General features: G+C 46.3%; 1 protein-coding gene across 1 annotated transcript in view; it reads left to right on the forward strand.

The window, feature by feature from the left end:
* Positions 1 to 4,094: 4,094 nt before the first annotated feature.
* Positions 4,095 to 21,641, forward strand: part of LOC144123043 (ABC transporter G family member 20-like) — a 101,107-nt gene continuing 83,560 nt past the window's right edge. The window contains exons 1-2 of the mRNA XM_077655960.1: positions 4,095 to 4,160; positions 11,490 to 11,578. Coding sequence (XP_077512086.1) covers positions 4,138 to 4,160; positions 11,490 to 11,578 — 112 coding nt within the window. The 5' untranslated portion in view covers positions 4,095 to 4,137. The remainder of the gene's footprint in view (positions 4,161 to 11,489; positions 11,579 to 21,641) is intronic.

Genomic DNA, 21,641 nt, shown 5'->3' on the forward strand with positions numbered 1-21,641 from the left:
CAACCAGTTTGGAGGCTTTTGTACCACCTTCACCAGATGACCACTACGACATGCTATTCACGATGCCTGAACTAGAAGTTGCTCTTTCCTCGTGTAGGCGTCCATCTGCACCCGGTCCTGACGGGATTTCGTACGCGTCCCTCTCTCACCTTGGCATGGAAAGCCGAACTGTGCTGCTCAGTTACTACAATGATTCATGGGCTTCCGGAATCGTTCCAGAACACTGGAAGATCAGCCGCCTGGTTGCACTTTTGAAGCCTGGCAAACCTCCTTATGAGCTTACCTCATACCGGCCAGTTGCACTAGCAAGCTGCGTCGGCAAAGTTATGGAGCGAATGGTGCTGGCGCGGCTCGAATGGTTTTTAGAGCAGAATGCTCTCTATCCGGATATGATGACTGGGTTCCGGAGGGGACGTTCTTCGATTGACAGCGTAATCGACCTCATATCGACAGTGGAACATGAAAAACGTAGTCGCCGACTCGTCGCTGCTGTCTTCTTGGACATCAAGGGGGCTTACGATAATGTACTTCAGGACACCATCCTTGATGCCCTTGACGACACTGGCGTTGGCGGCCGGATGTATTCGTGGATTGGGAGCTACCTCAACGGCCGGTCTGTTTACATGTCTACGCCTGATGGGGAGACTACCCGTCATCAGGTTTGCCGTGGAGTTCCTCAGGGAGGAGTTCTTAGCCCAACCCTATTTAACGTGGCATTGATTGGACTGGTGAATGAACTTCCCACTAACATTCACATCAGTGCCTATGCTGATGATATCTGCATCCGGGCGTCGGGTTCAACACGTCCGCAAATGCGTGGGAGATCACAACGTGCCGTGTCATCTACTTCAAGGTACCTACGGCGTCAGGGTTTGCACTTGGCAGCTGAAAAATGTGCTGTGGTCGCATTCACGCGCAAGTCTGTCTGCCACTACCCGGTAACTCTTCAAGGGGTTGCAATACCATACGTCTCCCACCACAAATTTTTGGGCATTATCATTGACCACGATCTGTCAGGGTAGAGGCATATAAACATGCTAAAGAAAAGACTCACTCTTTTTTGCCATGTGCTTCGCTTTGTGGCAGGCATTAAATGGGGCCCAACGGAGCGCTCCTTGCTTCGACTTTACTATACCCTCTTTATTGGCTACATTCGTTACAGCCTTCCTGTACTCTCTAACATGAGTATTTCCTGCTTGCGGACATTAGAGAGTGTCCAAGCACAGGCGCTCAAGATATGCCTCGGATTACCACGTTGTGCCTCGAAGAAAGGCACGATTGAGGAATCTCGTGCGTGCCCAATATCGGTCTATCTGTCACACTAACCACTTCGTGTATATTTACAGGCGCTTACACGGCACCGCTGTCACTCGCTGACGAAGATTTTTGATGAGCGACCGGACAGCAGTTTTGCACGCGCATTGCGTTTCCATCGCTCCGATTTGCCATCAAACTATGCCCTGCCTCATCATTCCTTGCAGCCCCCATGGGTAGTGGCTCAGCCTTCAGTCTGCCTGCATGTTTCTGGCATAATGAAGAAGTCTGCGATGCCGGTTAGCGGACTGAGGCAACTCGCACTTGCCTACATCTGGTCAGAATACTACAACTGTGTGCACGTCTACACGGATGGATCAGCGTCTCCAATTGCATCAACAGCAGCTTTCGCAATCGTTGCACAACAGACGACCCGCAGATTCATTTTGGGAGACAAGTCTACTTCTACCGCTGCACAGCTTGTGGACCTTCGGGAGTCGATTCGCCACATCTGCGGAGAACCGCCTCAGGAGTGGTGCATTTTCACCGACTGTAAACCTGCGCTACATATTTTAGTATGCTTCCTACGCCACACAGCCTACCAAGCTCTGGCTCTTGATATCATTAGTCTCGTATCATTTGCTCAGGGAAACGGCCACCGTATAGTGTTTCATTGGATCCCCGGACACTGCGGACTCGCTGGCAATGAGACCGCCGACGCTGAAGCAAGGGGCGCCTTCAGCAGTGGCCTGCGTACAGCTGTACCGTTCTCTATAGTGGACACAACTTGTCTCCTTTCGGAATTGAGGGAGACGGCTAGGTACTGGGCCCTGCCAGACACCCGCCACATCCGCCTTAAACGGCTAGATCCGACGATGACCTTTTCAGTTCCTCGCGGAATATCTCGCCCTATTGCATGCGTTATCCGTAGACTACGTTTAAATGTGGCATTCACGCGCAAATACTTGCACTTAGTAGGACAAGCAGACTCCCCGGAATGTACCACATGTGGCGTGCTAGAGACTATAGAACATGTTTTAGTGGCGTGTCCAGCGTATGCACGTGAAAGACTCATACTCCCATCTGCTCTGAAGCCTATAGACACATCGCTCCTCTCTGAGGATTTGATCCTCGGCGCTTGGCCAGATAGTTTTATAACTGTAAAGGCAACGCGAGCGCTCTCACGCTTTTTGAGCGACACGGACCTTGTCTCGCGTTTGTGATGTCAGAAAGTGTGCCTTGTTTTTCATCTGCCTCCTCCCATCATCATCGTCCCCCATCGTGACCTTCTTTTATCTCCTCTTCCCGTCCCCCAGAGCAGAGTAGCAGGCCAGATATTTATTTTTCAGGCCAACCTCTCTGCCTTTCTTATCAATAAACCCTCTCTCTCTCTCCCAATCTGCCAACTACCGCCAGATTTTAGTAGAAGTTCTTTTGACGCACACTGACGTATTAGACTTCGCCCGATAGCAATCACCACCGATTTCAGCATCCCGTACCCATCACATGATAAATACCGGATAATCCCTACCGACTCGATGAAATCCATACCGCGTTTCGCCGTTAAAATGTCTGATAATCGATGAACAAATCCGTGGCATGTCGCAACGAAGAACTGGTCAGAAATCTTCACTCCACGGCGTAGGCCGCCTCAGTGATCCTCCTGAAAAGAAAATATTGCACGTGGTGACTTTGTGTCGATCAGTTATAGCTCACTAGTTGGGCCGCTTGGCTAATGAACTGGAATCAATCCCCACCGCGGCGGCCGCTTTTTGGTGTAGCCGAAACGCGAAAGGCTCCCGTTTTCTGTGCGATATCAGCGCACGTGTAAGATCCGCTGTTGGTATAAATTAATTCAGAATGCTCCAATGTATACGACGCCTCTCGTAACCCATGCGTCACTTGGGGACGTTAAATCTCACAATTTACAATTTAAATACATTTTATCAACTCATGGTCGTATTTATTATGTCCTGTTACTCTACCTGTGTACACTAGATTTTCTTGTAAAACTTGGGTGTATAAGTGGCCTAGAAAGAAATAAAAACCGTTGTAATTGTCACACAGTGCCCTCGTAGCGAATGATTAGGAAAATTTCGCCGTAAATGCAGCTATTAAGCGCATATTTTTTTCTCGCAACCAAATCTGAAAGCATAAGAAACAAGGTTGAGAATGAGCACCTAAACCTCGTGCTCGGTTCTCGTTTGTGGTAGAGCTCGAAAAAGCTGTTTGCGCTTCGCTTTTCGCAACCCTGCGGAGGTAGCGCAGATACAGCGCTGCACATCAGTTGCTGCCCCGCCAAACTGCGTCACTAAGATATTTAGGGTTTTATTTCAATTTGCGTGTGTTTGTTTTCTTGTGCTTTCATGCATGTGTCTCGCCAGACGAACTTTTGTCGAACCCTGGAGAACGTTCCCCTGAACTTCTCATTGCTAGATCGTAAATCTGACGCGATGGTTATTTGCAAGCACAAGACACGTAAACACCCTCGGCAAACGTTACTACAAGGCTCAGGACGAAATTTGTGCTCGGAGATACGCTATGGTGAAACAGAAAACGACTGTGCTGATGATCCGCCCCCTCCCCCCAACCTCGGTCATAGAAGTACGTATAGGCTTGGATTTCTCCGTAGAAATAGGCTCACAAAAAAAGACACGGATGGTGCATGAAAACAAGCAACACTAGCACTACAAATTTTGCAACATCATGTCTGCTGTGTCCACCCAAAACTGATGGCACTGCATGACATCATTCACATTGCACAGAACATAACGGTTCTGCACTGTTCCCGTCCCCCTTCTTATTCACCATATGTGTTCCCTTTGCTTCCCGCAGATTTCGGATCCCTTCTACAATGCCTTCGACTTCACTTTCCGGGAATTCATGAGTCCCGGAATTATTGCGTGGTAAGCTCCGCTGCGCCACAGCCCCGTCCGTGAACACGTCGTCACAGCGGCCTGGTCATTTCTTACGCAAAATATTACACCACGTGCGTCTTCACGGAAGTGTAGCATGTTACTTGGGTCAGGGGACGGGAGAGAGAGAGAGAGATAGGTGGATGATTCTGTCTACACAGCTGGTTTTGCACAAAGTGATGGTTCGCCGGCTCTGCCAGAGTGATTAAAGCGCGACTAATTTATATCAGCGGTGAAACAGACTCTTTGTTCCTGAGTGTTTGACCATGTAATTTCATATAGTTTAGCAGGAAAAATATTTTGTGTCGCTGAACGCGAAGTACTGAGTCCTGATCCGCGCGAAGTACTGAGTACGCGCGAGTACTAATCCCCGCGAAGTACTGAGTCGCGTACTGGAGCGTCTGCTGTCAGGCCTTGAGTGATGTTACGCCAGGCACGGACCTCAAGGAGAGGAAGTAAGCGGTCACAAGACGCCTGGTACGTGGGGTGTCCGTGAATTCAGCATTAGGCATGTCCTGCAAAAGAAAGCTGAAAAAAATCGCCACAACCATACATACTGCGAATGTCAAGCCTCCCAGGTGGCTCAATGGTTGTTCTGCTCGGCTGTTCACCCGGAAGGCGCGGGTTATACCGTCCGCGGCGGTCGAATTTCGATGGAGGCGAAATGCCTGAGGCCCATTCACTGTGCCAGTCAGTGCATGTTAAAGAACCACAGGTGGTCGAAATTACCAGGAGCCCTTCCCTACGGCGTCGCTCATAGCCTGAATTGCTCTAGGACATTAAACTCGATAAACCCAACTCATTGCAATGTTAATTATTAATGAGGCGGTAGAATGTCCATTGACACGACGAACCATTGACCCACAGACCAGGCGTCAGATGAGGATCCAGTTCCCGTCCATCCGGTTCACTCCTGGCCTACAATGTCCCTATAATAGCTTGACGAATAACTGTAGACATGCCTAATCTGCTTGTCACCACGCGCAAAGGTGAAGGTGTCAAGTTACGTTGTAAATGAGGCATATTTGTCAGCTTCTTACATACATAAGGACTCCATTTTATCATTATTTGATTGTTTGTTTCCTTTTAAATACCGCAATCCCAATCGGGATCAGTTGCAGTCCACATGAATACCCACGTATGTAACCGCATCTGCATAACAAATCGGAAAAGAACGATATGAATAGCAGATAGAAAAATTTACAATTAGAGGAGCCTTTAAGTTCAGAGCATCTATATATACATATTGACACGCTGCATTAAGCTAGCACGCGCCGCCTCACAAAGAGAAGAAGAAGAAGCGATCTGGAGCTGTGGACAAGACGTTCGTCGAAACCCGCCGCTGCCTCTTGTGATCGCTGATCACAAGAGACAGCGGCGGGCTTCGATGAACGTCTTGACCACAGCTCCAAGTCGCTTCTTCTCCATTTGAGGCGGCGCGTGCTAGCGGAATGCACTGATCACAAGAGACAGCGGCGGGCTTTGACGAACGTCTTGACCACAGCTCCAGATCGCTTCTTCTTATTATTATTAGGCGGCGCGGGCTAGCGGAATGCACCGTGTCACTGGCCCCCCGGAAAGAAAGAGCATCGTCCTGATGCGTAGCCTGTGTGTTTAAAAAAAAAGTTCACTAGAGAAAGCATGATGTGTGCGCTACAGTCCAGCTCTACCGCTATCGCTCGTAGTAAGGCTTGAGACGGACAACGTGTACCACCTCAGGGTGCAGGGATCGCCGCGACTCCTGAAATCCGTCAGGAACGACCTCATAGTCGAGGTTTCCAATTGGCCTGATCACTTTGTAGGGTCCAAAGCACCGGCAGAGGAGCTTTTCACTAAGTCCGCATCGGCTAATGGGAAACCATACCCACACACGGTCTCCTGATGTGTACCGAGCATCACGGCGTCGGAGGTTAGTGTTGGGCATCTCGGCATTGTTGGTCGAAAATCCTCTCTCTGGCCGGCTGACGAGCCTCTTCAACGAGGTGCAGGAAGGTGTGAAGACCCGCATTCGGGTCGATGTCGTCCACATGCGGTAACATGGCGTCTAGAATCGTGGTCACGTCGCGGCAGTAAACGAGACGGAACGGTGGCATGTTTGTCGTTTCCTGTACGGCCGTATTGTAAGCAAAGGTGACGTATGGGAGCACTTCGTCCCAAGTTCTGTGCTGGACGTCGACATATATTGAGAGCATGTCACCTAGCGTTTTGTTTAATCGTTCCGTTAAACCATTCGTCGGAGGGTGGTAGGATGTCGTCTTTCGGTGGTCTGTATGACTGTGGTGTAAAATCTGCTGCAGGAGGTCAGCCATAAACGCTGTACCCCTATCGGTGATTAGGGTCTCCGGTGCACTGTGACGCAAAACGATCTGATGAATGAAAAATTTTGCCACGTCAAGGGCTGTGGCGCTTGGCAGAGCTGATGTTTCCGCATATCGTGTCAGATAGTCGGTTGCAACGATGATCCACTTGTTTCCCGAATGAGAAAGAGGGAATGGGCCCAGCATGTCCATGCCGATCGGCTGGAAAAGCCGCGATGGTTGTGCTATAGGCTTCAAGAATCGAGCTGGTTTTGTTGAGGGCATTTTGCTACCCTGACAGCCTCGGCACGTTCTGACGTAGTGCGCAACGTCCGACTGAAGGCGGGGCCAGTAATACTTCTCTTTGATCCTTGCAAGCGTGCGGGCTGCACGCAAATGTCCAGAAGTCGGTTCGTCGTGTGAAGCTTGAAGGATTTTGTCACGTAGGCTCGTCGGTATGACAATAAGTTATTGCTGATTTTTTGCGGCAAAGTTTTTCTTCACACGGACACCATGGCGAACGCAGAGTGGCGCCACCGAGCGCTTGAAAGCCTTCGGGACAGTCGGGCGGGCACCGTTAAGAAACTCCATGAGGTGCCGAAGTTGCGGGTTAAGGTGATGTCGTCGTCGTAGTTACCGTCCTCCGTTGGGGGTTCGACCGGGGCGCGCGAGAGGCAACCGGCGTCTGAGTGCTTCCGGCCGGACTTGTACACCACTGTCATGTCGTATTCTTGGTGGCGCAGACTTCATCTGACAAGGCGGGCTTCGACGAGCGTCTTGACCACAGTTCCAGATCGCTTCTTCTTCTTCTTTTGAGGCGGCGCGTGCTAGCGGAATAACTAGAAGAGAGAGAAATAACTAGAAGGATAAAAATAGGTTGGAGCGCACATAGCAGGTTCTCTCAGATAATGAATTTCAGTTTACCAATATCCCTAAAGACAAAAGTATACAACAGCTGTACCTTACCGGCACTCACCTATGAGGCAGAAACGTGGAGCCTAACGAAAAGGGTTCAGCTTAAGTCAAGGACAAGACAGCGAGCCATGGAACGAAAAGTGATTGGTGTAACGCTAAGAGACCGGAACAGGGCAGAGTGGGTGAGGGAACAAATGCGAGTTCATGGCATCCTAGTTGAAATCAAGAGGAGGAAATGGGCTTGAGCAGAGCATGCAATGCGAAGGCAAGGTAAAAGCTATAGTCCTTAAGGGTAACTTCAATAACACTTCTGTTGGGCCTAGTTGGTCCTGATAATATTACAGATGATCGATGTGCGGATATTTACCTTAAGCAATCCACGAACAGGAGAGAAACACAAGAACGAGGTGGATTTCAAGAGAAGGCAAGCGTAGCAGGGGGTGGCAGAAAGTTAGGTGGGCGGATGAGAAGTTTGCGGGGATATTTATTTACATACCTGCGGCGCCCTTGCGGGCATTAGTGTAGGGGGAAAAGAAAAAAGAATACGAGTGCGCAGATGTTATATAATACAAATTCAGCTGCAATTTGAAAGACAGAAAACAAGCAGTGAAAAATAAAACGATACGTATACACGTAGTTGTCTTGATATTTTGCGTCACTTAATCACACTGTATCATGGTAAGTGGAAAAACAGGCATGAGAAGTTAAACGCAATGCTAGGACCCATCATAAAAGAATATTTTTCAGATCCTGGTTAAAAGACGAAGGGGTCCCGGACCCAATATCTCCAGGCAAACCATTCCACTCATGTACTGTCTTATGGAAGAAGCTGTTATTAAATACGTTTATCCGACAAGCATATTCACGCACTTTTCGGGAATGGTCCGTTCGTGCAGATACATATGTTGGTTTCTTTAGATATCTATCGTCGTCGATGCCTGTTCTAGAGTAAAAGATATAAAATAGCGACCAGCGCAGGTATTTTCTTCTGGTTTCAAGCAGCGGCCACCCCAGGTTTTTGGAAAGATCGCGAGATCTTTTCAAAAAGTCATAATTACAAGCGAGCAGCACGTGCCTATACGCGTTCAAGTTTTGCAATGTTGCACTGGGTTGACGGATCCCAAATACTGCAACGTACTCAAGAATGGGACGTATATTTGACGGAAATAATGTTTCCTTTAGGTTAGTTGGCGCCTGATTAAAGTTTCACCGGAGGAAATTTAACATGCGACTAGCCTTCAGAGTTATGTTATGTATATGAGCATTCCATGACAAATTGGCAGAGAAAACAACACCAAAATATTTGTATTCGCTTGCAACCGACAGGCAAGTTCCATCCATGACATAATTGGCAAGCATTGGTGTTTTTTTTAGTTGTAAAGCTTACGAGATTGTATTTGGATAAATTAAGGGACATCATCCAGGACTGGCACCACAAGAACACGGAGTCCAGGTCATTCTGTAAATGTTGAGAGTGCGCCGCACTCGAGATTTCGCGGTAGATACAGCAATCATCCGCGTACAATCGAACACGGCTGGTAGTACGGTCAGTAAGGTCACTGATATAAATCAAGAAAAGTAGGGGGCCCAAAACTGACCCCTGTGGGACACCAGATAATACAGACACACCTCATGAGCACTCACCGTCCAGAACCACGCACTGTTTTCTTACAGACAGGCATGCTTGAATCCATGCTAAGAGATTGACCGTATACTAAAAGGGATATTTTGTGTAACAAGTGTACATGGCAAACGGAATCAAATGCCTTCCGAAAACCTAGAAATATACAGTCCACCTGCGCACCTAAGTTAATTGAGGCTGCAATATCATGAGTAAATTCAATTGATTGCGTATCACAAGAAAACCCAGCCTAAAACCGTGCTGCGTTGGTGAAAAGAAGTTATTACTCTGCAGGTGATTAATTAGGTTAGTGTAAATAACATGCTCTAGTGTTTTACACACTACGCTTGTTAATGAAATAGGTCTGTAGTTACATGTTACGTTCTTGTCACCGCTCTTATGGATCTGAATTATGCTTGCATTTTTCCAGTCAGAGGGTGGCCGCAGCTGTAAAAGGACAGGGTTAATTAGAGAGACATGGGAGAGGCCTTTGCCCTGCAGCGGGCGCCGTCAGGCTGATGATGATGATGATGATTGTGATGTGGCAGATAATCTGATGTCGTCGGCGTCGTTGACAGTGAGCGAAATATTAAAAAAAATCCCGTGAAAAGCAAATGAGCAGGAAGGTGGCCACCTAGGTCACATAACCTTGTGAAGTCAACACAACCTGCCCGCCGGATTGGAAGCAAACTGCGCACCATAGTAGGCGGCAGTTAAAGTAATAGTTGATTGCGACATGTTGCTCGGGAAGAGCAACCTGGGTCGCATAAGCCTCAGTTGTGGCAGCGCCTGTTATTGTAGGGGAGAGTTGTGCATCGCTTAACCGCCGCACCACTGTGCCAGGAGGGGTATAAGGACTCCCATGTGTTGATGAATGTTAAGAAGAGAATGACCAATTCTTCATAATGGAAAATTGACCCAAGAACGCTGAAAGGAAAACAGCCACGAACTCGCAGGTTCAGTTGTTTTTCGGAACCATTAGAGCTGTTGCTCGCGGCGTATGCTCTTAAGGCGGAGCTAACATGTCCGCTTCAATTTTTTTATACTGTTAGAGGAAGTAATATTGTGTTTCAAGCCATTCCAAATTGAATAACACGTGAGACATAACAGAGTTCTGTGGAATGTCAGATTTTATTTCTACGGGGGGAGGGGGACGGTGTTTGCATTTCCGATACAAACAAGTTGATAACTATGAGATGACATAACTAACTGTTCAATAAAGTTGCAGAGGTTCAACGTTGTTAAACCTAGCACGTGTGCGAAAGGAGGGGATATTTAAGCTCGGCTTTAAGGGATTTTATAGGTTAATGGCAGTACAGTTATGCATTCCAGTGTCTGTTAGCGGGTAATACTTCACTAGTTAAGCTACTCGATGTTCTGAGTATGTATATTTTGCGTCTTTAATTGTTCTGCATTCTGGAAAACGCGAGTTGATAAATTATGAAAGAGTGCGTTAAAAAGTGTTGTGTAAAATACTTCTTCGTCCGTCTGAAGCTAGCTATCTCTTTAATAGTTTCAGCAGCATCCGTACATTCAACACAGTGTTCTTGCAGTGTGCTATTTCCAGGTATATGTGGACTGAATTCAGAGTTCGATGGTCCACCGGTCTCTAGCTTCGTGCTACCTCCCTCTACGCATAGTACCCATTGCTAGAACTAAATACGGAGAAAGCCAGTGTTCCCACAATATTCAATAGACTGTCTGACAAGACACACGAATTAGAGACTAAGAGGGCTGTAAAGAAAGCGCTCTTAAACTACAATATCAGGTGATTTTGACTCGCAAATTGTCAGTTTTTGCTAACCCTTGTGTTCGCACGTGAGACGCAGTTCTGCTGTTTATCATTTTCTTCGTTTTCTTGGTAGCTACAAGCGGGTATTCTAACGTATCTGACCACGTGATTTTCTACCAACCCTCTTCTTGCACGCAGTCATGCACGCAGTGTGAATTTTTTTCTTCGCATCGCCTGGTTTTATTTCTAACGGCATTATTACGGCTTAATACGTAGTGGCTGGCGCAACGCATTATTTTATTGCAAAATGTGTCTGGTGTTGGTTCTTTCGTGGTATAAAAAACGGACAATCGCCATCTGCTTCTGAGTTTTGGCCAAGTGACTGCTGGCTTTGGCATGCCTGCTATTAATATTGTACTCTAGTTCATTGATGAAAATCAGTTATCAATGCGGAAGCATTACGAGTCCCATTATCACAAAAGCCGGCGTCTGTCGCGCTCCATATTACGAAATTCGGATGATGTCAGAAAACCAGCGTACGAGGTTACAGCACATGCAAGTGAACATGCGTAGTGAAGAATGACGAAACATAACGTATGCAAGTCTTAGTCTTTCTGAAACGTAACATGACTCAGCACTTTAATGCTTTCGCATTCTCACACGTAGCCAGTGTTAAGTATCTGCCGAATTTGCGAATGGTTGTTATTGTTATTATCATCAGCACCAGCAGTGAGCGTGCCCTTTTTTGTGCGCAGCACCCTGTTCGCCCTGTCCATCTCGCTGACGGCGCTGCTGTTGGTCAGCGAGGACCAGGGCGGGATCCGAGGCCGGTGTGCTGTCGCAGGTGCGCACTAGCGCATTGTTCGCCCTCACGCGTGCGCATACACGCCGAGCCGGAGAGGCCAAGTTTTGTGAAAAGCGGATGTTTCTCTCCGCGAGTCGGCCGCCTTTAGGGATCTCCGATGGGCAACGGACGAGGTGGCATCACGAGCCCTAACTGGCGGCAGTTTGGGATAGATGGATGGTAGATAGGAGAGTCCCCTTTGAAACGGGGTGGTGTAGATGCCACCATGCTCTGGGTTTTTCTTTATGTTTCTTTAAGCAAACTTTTACACCTAACGGCGTTATCTGTAAATTTGTCAATTTCTTTAGATAGAATTTTTAATCCGGAACTTGTAACCTTATGTCACCGCCCTATTTTTAGGTCAACAACTTTCCAATCGCTTTTTGCTAACTTCTACTCTAGATTCCTTCACATGACCGTGCTAATCTCTAAACGCTAGGGCCTCAGGGAGATTGACCGTGCCTGCATCGACAACCGGTTCACACCGCCACATCCTAGTATAAGATGCTGAATCGTTTCTACAGGTGTACCACACACTACATATGTGTCATCTACTTGGTTGAAATTCTTTTTGTACCTTCGAGTTCTATACAGCTTGGTCTATCTTCAAGGTGTAGGGCACTGCCTCTTTATCTATCACAGAACTGTCCTTTCTATGATAAGCACCCCCCCTGGGGTGTGCTACCGGCGCGTTTACAATCTCCTTGTCCCCACTGCTGCCGAGCGCATTCCACAAGTACAGTGTTGCCTGACTTTTCACGCCTTGGTGGTGCCCAGCACAAAGACGTCCGAAGGTTTCTGCTGCACCATTCTCTGAAGGCACCCATGACGCCTGTATTTGGGAGCGTACTACCTCAATGGAAAGAAACGCGAACAACCCAGCGCCAACACGCTCGGCTGTTTCAATTTATTTTCACCACTCTTTTACTTCGGTGATAGCAAAAAAAAAACCCAGACTCGTCCATGACACATTCTAGGACGACTCTAGCGTCTTTTTCACACTATTCAGTTAAGAGCGTGCTGAAAATAAATCCCAACAGCCGGGCGTGTTGGCACCGGGTTGTTCGCGTTTCTTTCCATCGAGGTAGTACGTTGCAGCTACACAGGTGGCCTCCGGCGGCGCGTGTCTGCACCAACAGATTCATGGTGCCTCCTGAAGCTGAAGCGCGTCCACGCACGTTAATTGCAATGCTGCCGACAGGACAGCGGAATCTTGCGTATCGTGCGCTTTCGCATGGACGGAAGTGGGTCGATGCTGACGCTGCATTTCTCGGCGCAGCCTTTTCTTCAGGTGGTGTCGACCGCAGCAGAGCACACTTGGGAGAGTTCGTTCCTCTCGAGCAGGAGTCTATTTTTTGGAATGAAGTTTTAACTACATTTACCAAAAGGGGCTTTATAGTGAAGGAGCATTATGCAGTATGTGACAACTTGCGCCCCCCTCCCCAAAAAAGAGCAATAAAGGTACCAAATAAACGAAAAAAAGAGCAAAGCCGAAACTATGAAACAAGCAAGCTTAAAAATAGTATTATATAGGTGGAATATCGACATAAATAACACGGAATATGCAACGAGCAAAGCAAACATTTTTCCTCGCACAAACGTCTGAATTTCGATATACACACGCAAAAAAGCGTAATCTAGCCCAGAAACGAAGGCACAGAAAGTGAATGCACAAACAATCAATAGTTAATCTACCAAGTATTGAGACCTTCATAACGCGCTGAGAGTGACAGCATAGTCACCGGACACGGGGACCTACACAGTTGGTGTCGTCAGTTTCTCGAAGAAGCTGAGCACGTGTGCGATGCACAAAGAACCAAAAAAACTATCGAGCGCGAAACCAGAGTAAGTGCCGCTGCCCAGGAAAACCTATCGGCAGTGTATAAACAGTCTAGAACGCGCAGGGTTTTCGTTTGAGACCAGATGGCGCCAAAAGCGCACTCGTAACGCGGCTCCATTACGGGCCTCGTAAGTGCCGGCGTATGCTCCTCGACGCAGCATTGGAAATATCGCGGGTGGCTGCCGATTGTGTTCGTTTTGCGAAGATGTGGAAAGGAATAAGAAATATGTGCTCTCTTATGGCCTTCAAGGATTGCGACAGAGAGTTTAAGGTATGGAATGCGATCATTTTTTAGCTTCACCGTACTGAACTGCACAAGGACGTACTGCCTCTGTTCGCGCCCGTTTGCCATGCACCCATTCCGAACGGGCTAACGCAAGAAACACGTCCGCCAGCGCTAAATAGCCGATATAGAAATGAAAGGTTTCGATCTTGGAAAATATGGGTGGATGTGTTCACAACATAGCCGCATGAAGAAGCGGTCCCGCCGCCGAAACCGTCACTTCGTGCTTTCAATTGCTGTTCAGTTGCTTCTGCGTGTGCAGCGTGACCCCATTGCTCGTAAGTTAAAGTGTGCGGCCATAATAGTAACAGAAGCGCCCGAGGTCGAAATAGGATCGGAAACGAAGGACGGCTTACGCTCCTACATGTCGCTACTGCAAATTGTGCAGTGCACAGCCGTGCGAGCGGAAAACGCTAACCACCCGTGTATTGTATGCCGTCTTGGTGCTACGGTTGAACTTCGCTCCAAGTAGCGCTTTTTTCGTGGACCATATTCGGAATAAAGCATTTGCGTTACGGCTGCTGCGCTGGGTGGCTGTCACTTCCGGTTCATGCGAGACAGTCACTAAAAGTGACTCCGCAGGTCAAGGCTCCAGAGTGAGGCTGATCACTTACCACCCACGAGACGTCCAGCATTTTCACGTCCGCATATCGAGCGTGAAGCGTACCACGATTTTATATGTAAGACTGACATAATTATGTAGTTCGTGTAATATGAACGCCTTGCCGTGCGCGCGTTATAACAATTATATCGCGGAATCCTTCGAAACGGTTGCACGCCAGCTTGTCAAGGCTGCTTGATGCATCGTACTGCTGCCATGATAGTTAACTTTTGTCTGTCTAATATTTTAGTCGGCTTTTTGTGTTTAACAAACCAGTAGAAAATATTTTCGGTTTCCTCAGCACCGCTAACAAGGTGAAAACAAATGCGACGATTTGCATGTCAGCTTTTTAGAGCGGTGTCAGCATGCATGTACGCAATACGACTACAACGTGCGCTGCCGCAGGAGCATTAAACCTTGTCGTTTTAGATAACAACAATAAAAAAAAATATTCAGCAAAACCTTCAGTGGATGCAAAGACAAGCATTCAGACGATCCATCCTTTGGCTCGAAGAGGCTGAGAGCTGACCGGCTCTCCGCGACATGAAGCCCAATCACGTTTTGATGCCTCAAGTGATCGAATTAGGGTTCTCACATGTCCTTCGGAGCTTTGACCAAATTCTAGTGTATTCCCACTCCTTTACAACCATATCAGCCGAAACACTGCCTGTCGGAACCGAACCATCAGACGCAGCAGCTGCCGCGACGAGGCGCGCGCCGAGCAGCCAGGAGGGGTGTAATGGTGGCGTGATCACGTGATCGAGGGTGGCAGCCCCCATGATACGGCGCTTTAAAGCGTCTCTACCATGCATTTCAAGGAAGCCCGCAAACAGTTTTTTAACAGGCTTTTTGTAGCAGAAATATGCCTTTTTCAGCACAATAGAGACCTTCAATGCCCTTCTGTTCGTTATGAAGTTTCCGAGATAGTTTGACACAGCTGGGAGAGGAGCTCTCGCTAGGTGCGCAGCGTCAGTCAGGAGGAAACGAAGCGACGCCGACTCTGCAGGCCTACGGCAAAAACTACTGCATCAAAGGCGCTTCTATTTATTTATGACTATTTCTTGGACATTTATAGTGCGAATATAGGTAAGGTATTTCTGCAGAGCAAATGTTTCATCGTGCTTTGTGGGAAAAGAAACAAAAGAGACGACAGCGCACTGATGCAATGCATAAACGCTTTGCATACTCAGTGCAGCTCCTAAGCGCCGCGCTCACTGCTTGGCGTGCTTTCCTTATTTAAGCAGTGTCTCTGAGGGAGAATAAGTTGGGCAGATCCCAGCTGGACCACCTAAAAGAATGCAAATTTTTACCACAAAGGTTTGGATTGCTCCATCGCCTCACGTAACTTAACTGCAGCACTGCGCATCCGTTCCAATGCGAACGCTGACAGCAGATATGAGCGAAGCAAGTTTGTTTATAATTCCAAAAATATAATTGTCCCCGAAGCGCAAAAATATTGGAAATACATTGAGAAGTTATCAAACAAACAACCACACATAGTTCAAATGCCAAGGAATCATTTATTAATGCGAGAACATTACATGGCTCATAAAGCGGAAAATTCAGCGTTGTCGTTGACCACGCCAGACGGTCCGAAGACCCACGTCACCTCGAGATCAGGAAAAGAAGGAAAATAAAATATAATCAATAGAATTTGTCACGAAGTTGGTTTCGAACCCAGGCGGGCAAGAACAGATCAGTTCCGCTTGCCACTACGTTAGAGTACTACGCTATCACCGCCGCACAACACCCCGCGTGCATACGATTGATGTCCAGCTACCGTCTTATGTGCGACAGGTGCTCAGCTGCGGACCCAAGTTCGCCGTGGAGCCGAGGAAGACAGCCGCGGAACGTTTGGCCATGGTGAGGCAGGTGTCAAGTCTTGCCTCTGGCTAGGAGAGTGGGAAATGCCTTTCGGAGTGTGTAGACGTTGTGTCTCGTTGTAAAGTCGGCGCTTTGTGGTGTCTCCCCTCGTGTCCGTTTTCGTCTTTGCGCTGTCAATATAAGTAAGCTTTAATTGCAGTTACATCTACCTACTCATTTTTTCAGAGGAAACAATAAAAAATTCATGCCTGTGCATCATTATAAACCAGCTTGAGGAAGGCTTGGACTGGGACACTAACTCCCAAGAATAGCTTGTACGCTAACATAAGGTAGCTTATGCTGAACATTCATATTATTGACAGTATGACAGTTGTAGAGTGAACCGCAGTGGTGAGCCTGCTGAGTAGTCATCCTCCCTCGACGAACAGGTTCTCAGCCACCTCAGGATTTGCTTCGCAGAACGGCATGCATAATGTGAGTATGCATTTTACACAAAAACAGTACAACATTTCATGTCAGCTTCCTTTGCTCAATGATCCTTGTAAAATGCAACATACTTCAAATTAATGATGTGCGATGCATGCTAACGCTAACAGAGAGAATAAAACCTGCCCATATGGCGAGCAAGCGCCAGCTGTTATTCCCTAAACCATTCCAATGAGGCCATTGGGGTTTCAGAGAAAATAGCTCTAAATGGCATTATAAAAACAATCTATGAGCTAGAAAGCTACCTGTTAGGAAATGGAGTGAAGGTGGTCAAGCGATGCCATTCTGCATGAATTGCTACAAGCTAGTGCCAACCACTGGCCTTGCTGGAGAGTGAACTGACTATACCAGGCCCAAAACAGCACGCCAACAGACGAAAATATAACGCACTTCATAATGCTTTACAATCACATTAACGACAAATCAGGTGTAACATTCACTGTGACAGCAGAAACTATAGTATCTGTGTCAAAGTCAGCGATGCAACCGCTTCCATGAGAGTGGTCCGCTTCAACGCAACACAAAGCATGCATTCATTATTATACCCAGTATGCGACATCTTGAAAGGCAGGCAACAGTGCCAAGTTAACATATCTTCCGTGCCAGTAAACTCAAAAGCCATGAAGAAAAATTTGCACGATGTCATTAAACTACTTCACGGAAAGCCGCCGGGCCTGTTGGTTCATGATTCTTGGCAAAATCGCGCAGGGTAACAGGGCACCAACAAAATGACACACAGCTCTAACAACTGAAGAATTTATTCCTTTGCTCGCAATAAATACATGATGCATCGTCCAGAACACCGAGAACGAAGGTCATGGAATCATCATATTGTGACATCTGTCGTGATTATTTAGCCAGATATAATCACAGACTATATCCGTGACTGGATTATATATCCAGTCAATTTGTTTTTTCATTAATGTTAGGGATGATGTCTTACACAGGTTGAGGAATTCGTATATATGATGTACACCTTACATATCTCGCGCATGAACTATCGATTATGTTTCCTCAGAATTTTACAACATCGAAAGCGCGGAATGCATTCACTGTACAACACGTGTCTTGCTTGCTGCCATATTCTGTCTGTGTTGCCGAAATGCTCCATAAGATGAATGTGGACACGCCGGCCTTTTTTCCCAACATATGATGCTCGGCATGACAAAGGGATTTTGTAAACCAAGTCCCTGTCGCATGCTTTGAATTTTTCTCTTTGCTTCGCCTTGCACCGGGCGGTCTTTAAAGCATCTTTGCCGGGTGCGTTGCATGCTAATTTCACAGCAGCCCGCCCGAACACTTTTTTTAGCGCGCGGCTGATACCGTGCACATATGGCATGCCAGCTAACTTCTGTCTTCTTTCTGAAGCCTCGTTGGGGTAGATCGGCAAATTTCTTTCATTACCTTCAAGCCAAGGCTGCAGACGAGGTCATCTGGGAAATTAGCTTTACGTAACCATGCCAGTTGGGCATCGACACTTTCCTGCTGACAGTCAATACACAGTCTGTTTAGGGCATTTTTCAGTGCGTCTGTAGCCACGGTATATTTTTTGACTGCGAAAGATAACAAAAGCGCATATGAGCGTCTCCGATGTATCATAGATCGGAAAACTGAAACTGTACCTCCACTGGCATTTCTTTGGTCAGCGCAAAGTTGGCAAGAACTTCGGAGGTCTTAAAGATGCCAACAATGTCCTTGTGCTGCGCTTGGTTTAGCTTGTGGATTACTAGGAAGTTGTACACAAATCGGAAGGTCGTTATCATATTCGCGCCACGAAAATCTTCTGTTAGCGACCTTGACAGGCAGGTCAGCAAAAGGTCACTGAGAATTGGTGCAACGCAGGAACCGGTGCATACTCCTTGCCACTGAATGTACAGATAATCATTAAACTTTACGTAGGTAGAACACGAATATTTGGCCAACAATTCCAGGAATCCATCCGCATTGGTTCTGGAATCGTACTGCTCACATGATATCAACGCCTTCTCTTACCATCTCAAACAAGGCGGTATGTGGCAGCGTGTAATGTACCTGATTACAATGAAGTTGACACTTCTTCTGGACAGCTGTTCGAGAGGAATGCAGACATTTCTGTCTTCTTTGCCAGGAAAAGGTCTTCCATGGTGAGCAAGGAGAGCAACTGTTGCAAGCACCGCCTTAATGGATGCTGCCACGATCCTTGTTCAGAGACAATTACACCAAAAGGCCAGTTATCCTTGTGTGTTTCTGCCCTAAAGAAGGCATAGGCCCTCACTCTTCTGCATAGCAGGGCCTAGTTTGGTCAAGTTGTTGGCTTCAGACAAGTTTTTGGGCTTCGTTCTTCAATGTTGGCACTTAACCTTCTTTTGCAGCTTGTAGAATTTCTTTGCAATGGCTTTACCAGTTTTCGCAGAAAGTAACTGAAATTAGTATGCAACACGCCCAGCAAAGGTGTATCAAAGACAGCTCCGTGTAAGATGAAGCACAGAGACAAATTCATAGTATGCGACAGTGGCTTTGTGTACAGGATCCCTCTGTCATGAGGAGCGTCATATGTTGGGAAATAAGGTCGGTGTGTCGACATACATCTAATGGAACATGTCGGCAACACAGACAGAACATGGCAGCATGGTAGCAAGACACTTGTTGGACTATGAGTGCAGTCTACACAATTGCGAGAATTTAAAATTCTGAGGAAGTCTAATCGATAGCTAATGTGCGAAATACACCAGACGTGCATCATACATAAGAATTGTTCAACATGCTTCAGCACATCGTCAATAATGTTAGCGAAAAAAGAAATTGACTACCTGGATATTTAATCACAACAGATGTGACAAAATTACGATTCTATGACTTTCCTTTTCTGCATTTTGGATGATGCTTTTAGTATTTATTTTGAGCAAAGCAATAAAATCCTCAGTTAGTCAGCAATGTTTTTGTGTCTTGCCTGTGTCCTGTTACCCAGCGTGCTTTTTGCCAAGACTAAAATACTGTCACACATTCTTAAGAGATAAAGTCTAGATCTGGAAAACGACCGCAAGGGATCCAAGTAGATGTTTGATTTCTGCACCCACTCTTGAAGAAATACATACACATAAACGTGTGCATTTGGAGATCACGAAATGCTAGCTGTGGTATCGCAATGGTCACAAGTCAGGCAAAAGATTTTACCCCGCGATTTCTGGTTCCCTTTCTTTCAATCATACATTCACCATGCATCTGTCGTTACATATGAAACATGAAAATACCAAGCAGCCAGATGAATTAATAAAATTTTCTCGAAAATTTAGCAAAAGTACATACAGTCACACCACTCCACTAGTCCAGTAGAGTATACTGCTCAGGAGCAGCAGTATCCATATGAGGCGAATGCCCGCACCAAAAATTAGTTACAAAGCAATACAAATTTGCATGCAAGAGGCAAAGTAAACGGCATGATATGGAACCATCATAATTATGCAAGCCGAAAGAATTGCATTTTACCTACACTCCAATATTAATCGAGCAACAAAAATATCATAAAGGCTCCTTCAAACCAGCACACAGTTGGCAATTAAATATCATTGGGTCATTCCACGCCAACTGATCCAGAATTAGTACTCAACCATCTTCGATTTCTTTAAAAGAATAATGCCTTATTGCATTTTTATGACAAACATAAGCCCAGCTTCTTTTTGGCAGAATAATTTTTTTTTGTGTCGTGGCCGCCATCTCACGCTTCGAAGTGGTAGCCAAACCTAGCCTTACAAAAACTGTAAAAGAACGTTCTTGCGCATGACTATGAAAGTTCTTTTATATAAATAAAAAATATTGCGCTTCCATATGCAGCAAATTGAACTTAATTTGTTTTAACGAAACATGAAAGAAGGTAAAAGATATGAAAATTTGAGATCGTACATCAAAAGTTATATTTTCACAGTTCTCCCACCTATTTTTCTAAGCTATCCAGAAGTCATAAAAGGCGATAAAATGCTTCAGAGAGCAAAAAGCATAAGGGATGTTAGCAAAAGATATCTAAAGCTGAGAAAATTTGCTTTTTGAGACATTCAGCAGTCTATTCCATAATGAGGTGATCTGAACTAAATTATGAGAGATACGGAGATGCACAATGTCATTTAGTGACATTTATTTCTAGAAGTTTAGTCGTAGCATTTTAGTTTTAAGTAATTTGCAAGTTCAGTCCCTGCGTTCAATATCTGACATTTCTCCGCACTGCCACACATTTTGCCGCCGGATGCAAATATACACAAAACCAGCAATCCACTGCTCGAATACAATGGTGTGCTGGGCTTCAATGCCGCCAGGTTCATCAATACAGAAACCTGCTCAAGGGTACATTTACAAAAAGTAAAAATGAAGTAGCCGGATGGCAGAACTGCTATTATTCCTCAACACAAGCAGTACTGAGCCCGAGAGCACATTTTGCGGTCTGACCAATCAGAGTTAAAAACCTCTGCTACCATGAAAATTATTTCAATTTTTCAGTGGTATGGACTTTTTCACCACTTCACATGCGAAGAGTGCTTGTGACTGCACTGGAGGAACTGTGAGGCCCTTGGCAGCAACAGAAAGTATTCACAGGCCATACAAAGTTCAGAAACTGCTTTATGATCTGTTTACATGGGTGAACAAAAATATCAAGTGTGTTGTAGCCCTCTGTGTGCTCCAACAAATGACTGAAGAAAACGAAGGTGAACTCACTAGGCGGTTTACAAGAGCACTACTATTGAGAGGTATACGCAAGTATCACCTTATCGAGCATTTATCTCTCTCTCTCTCAATGGTGCATGCTGGACTTACATCATGCTCGAGTTGAAAGTGAAAAAATGTGAATGAACATGCGAGCGAACCTTTCAAAACCAAAATATGAGGAGCATCCACCTGGAGCACCGTGCTGCGAGCAATGCTGGGATTGAACGCAGGGACACAAATTGCAAATTTATTTCTTGCTTAAAAGAAAAATTGTTCAATTAAACTCTTAGAAATATATACCACTGCCATTAGAAAGCAAGTGAGGACCACGTCATCTTGCAACAGTTGCCTGATT

This window comes from Amblyomma americanum, chromosome 3, assembly GCF_052857255.1.
Source record: "Amblyomma americanum isolate KBUSLIRL-KWMA chromosome 3, ASM5285725v1, whole genome shotgun sequence".
In the NCBI taxonomy this organism is placed as follows: Eukaryota; Metazoa; Arthropoda; class Arachnida; order Ixodida; family Ixodidae; genus Amblyomma; species Amblyomma americanum.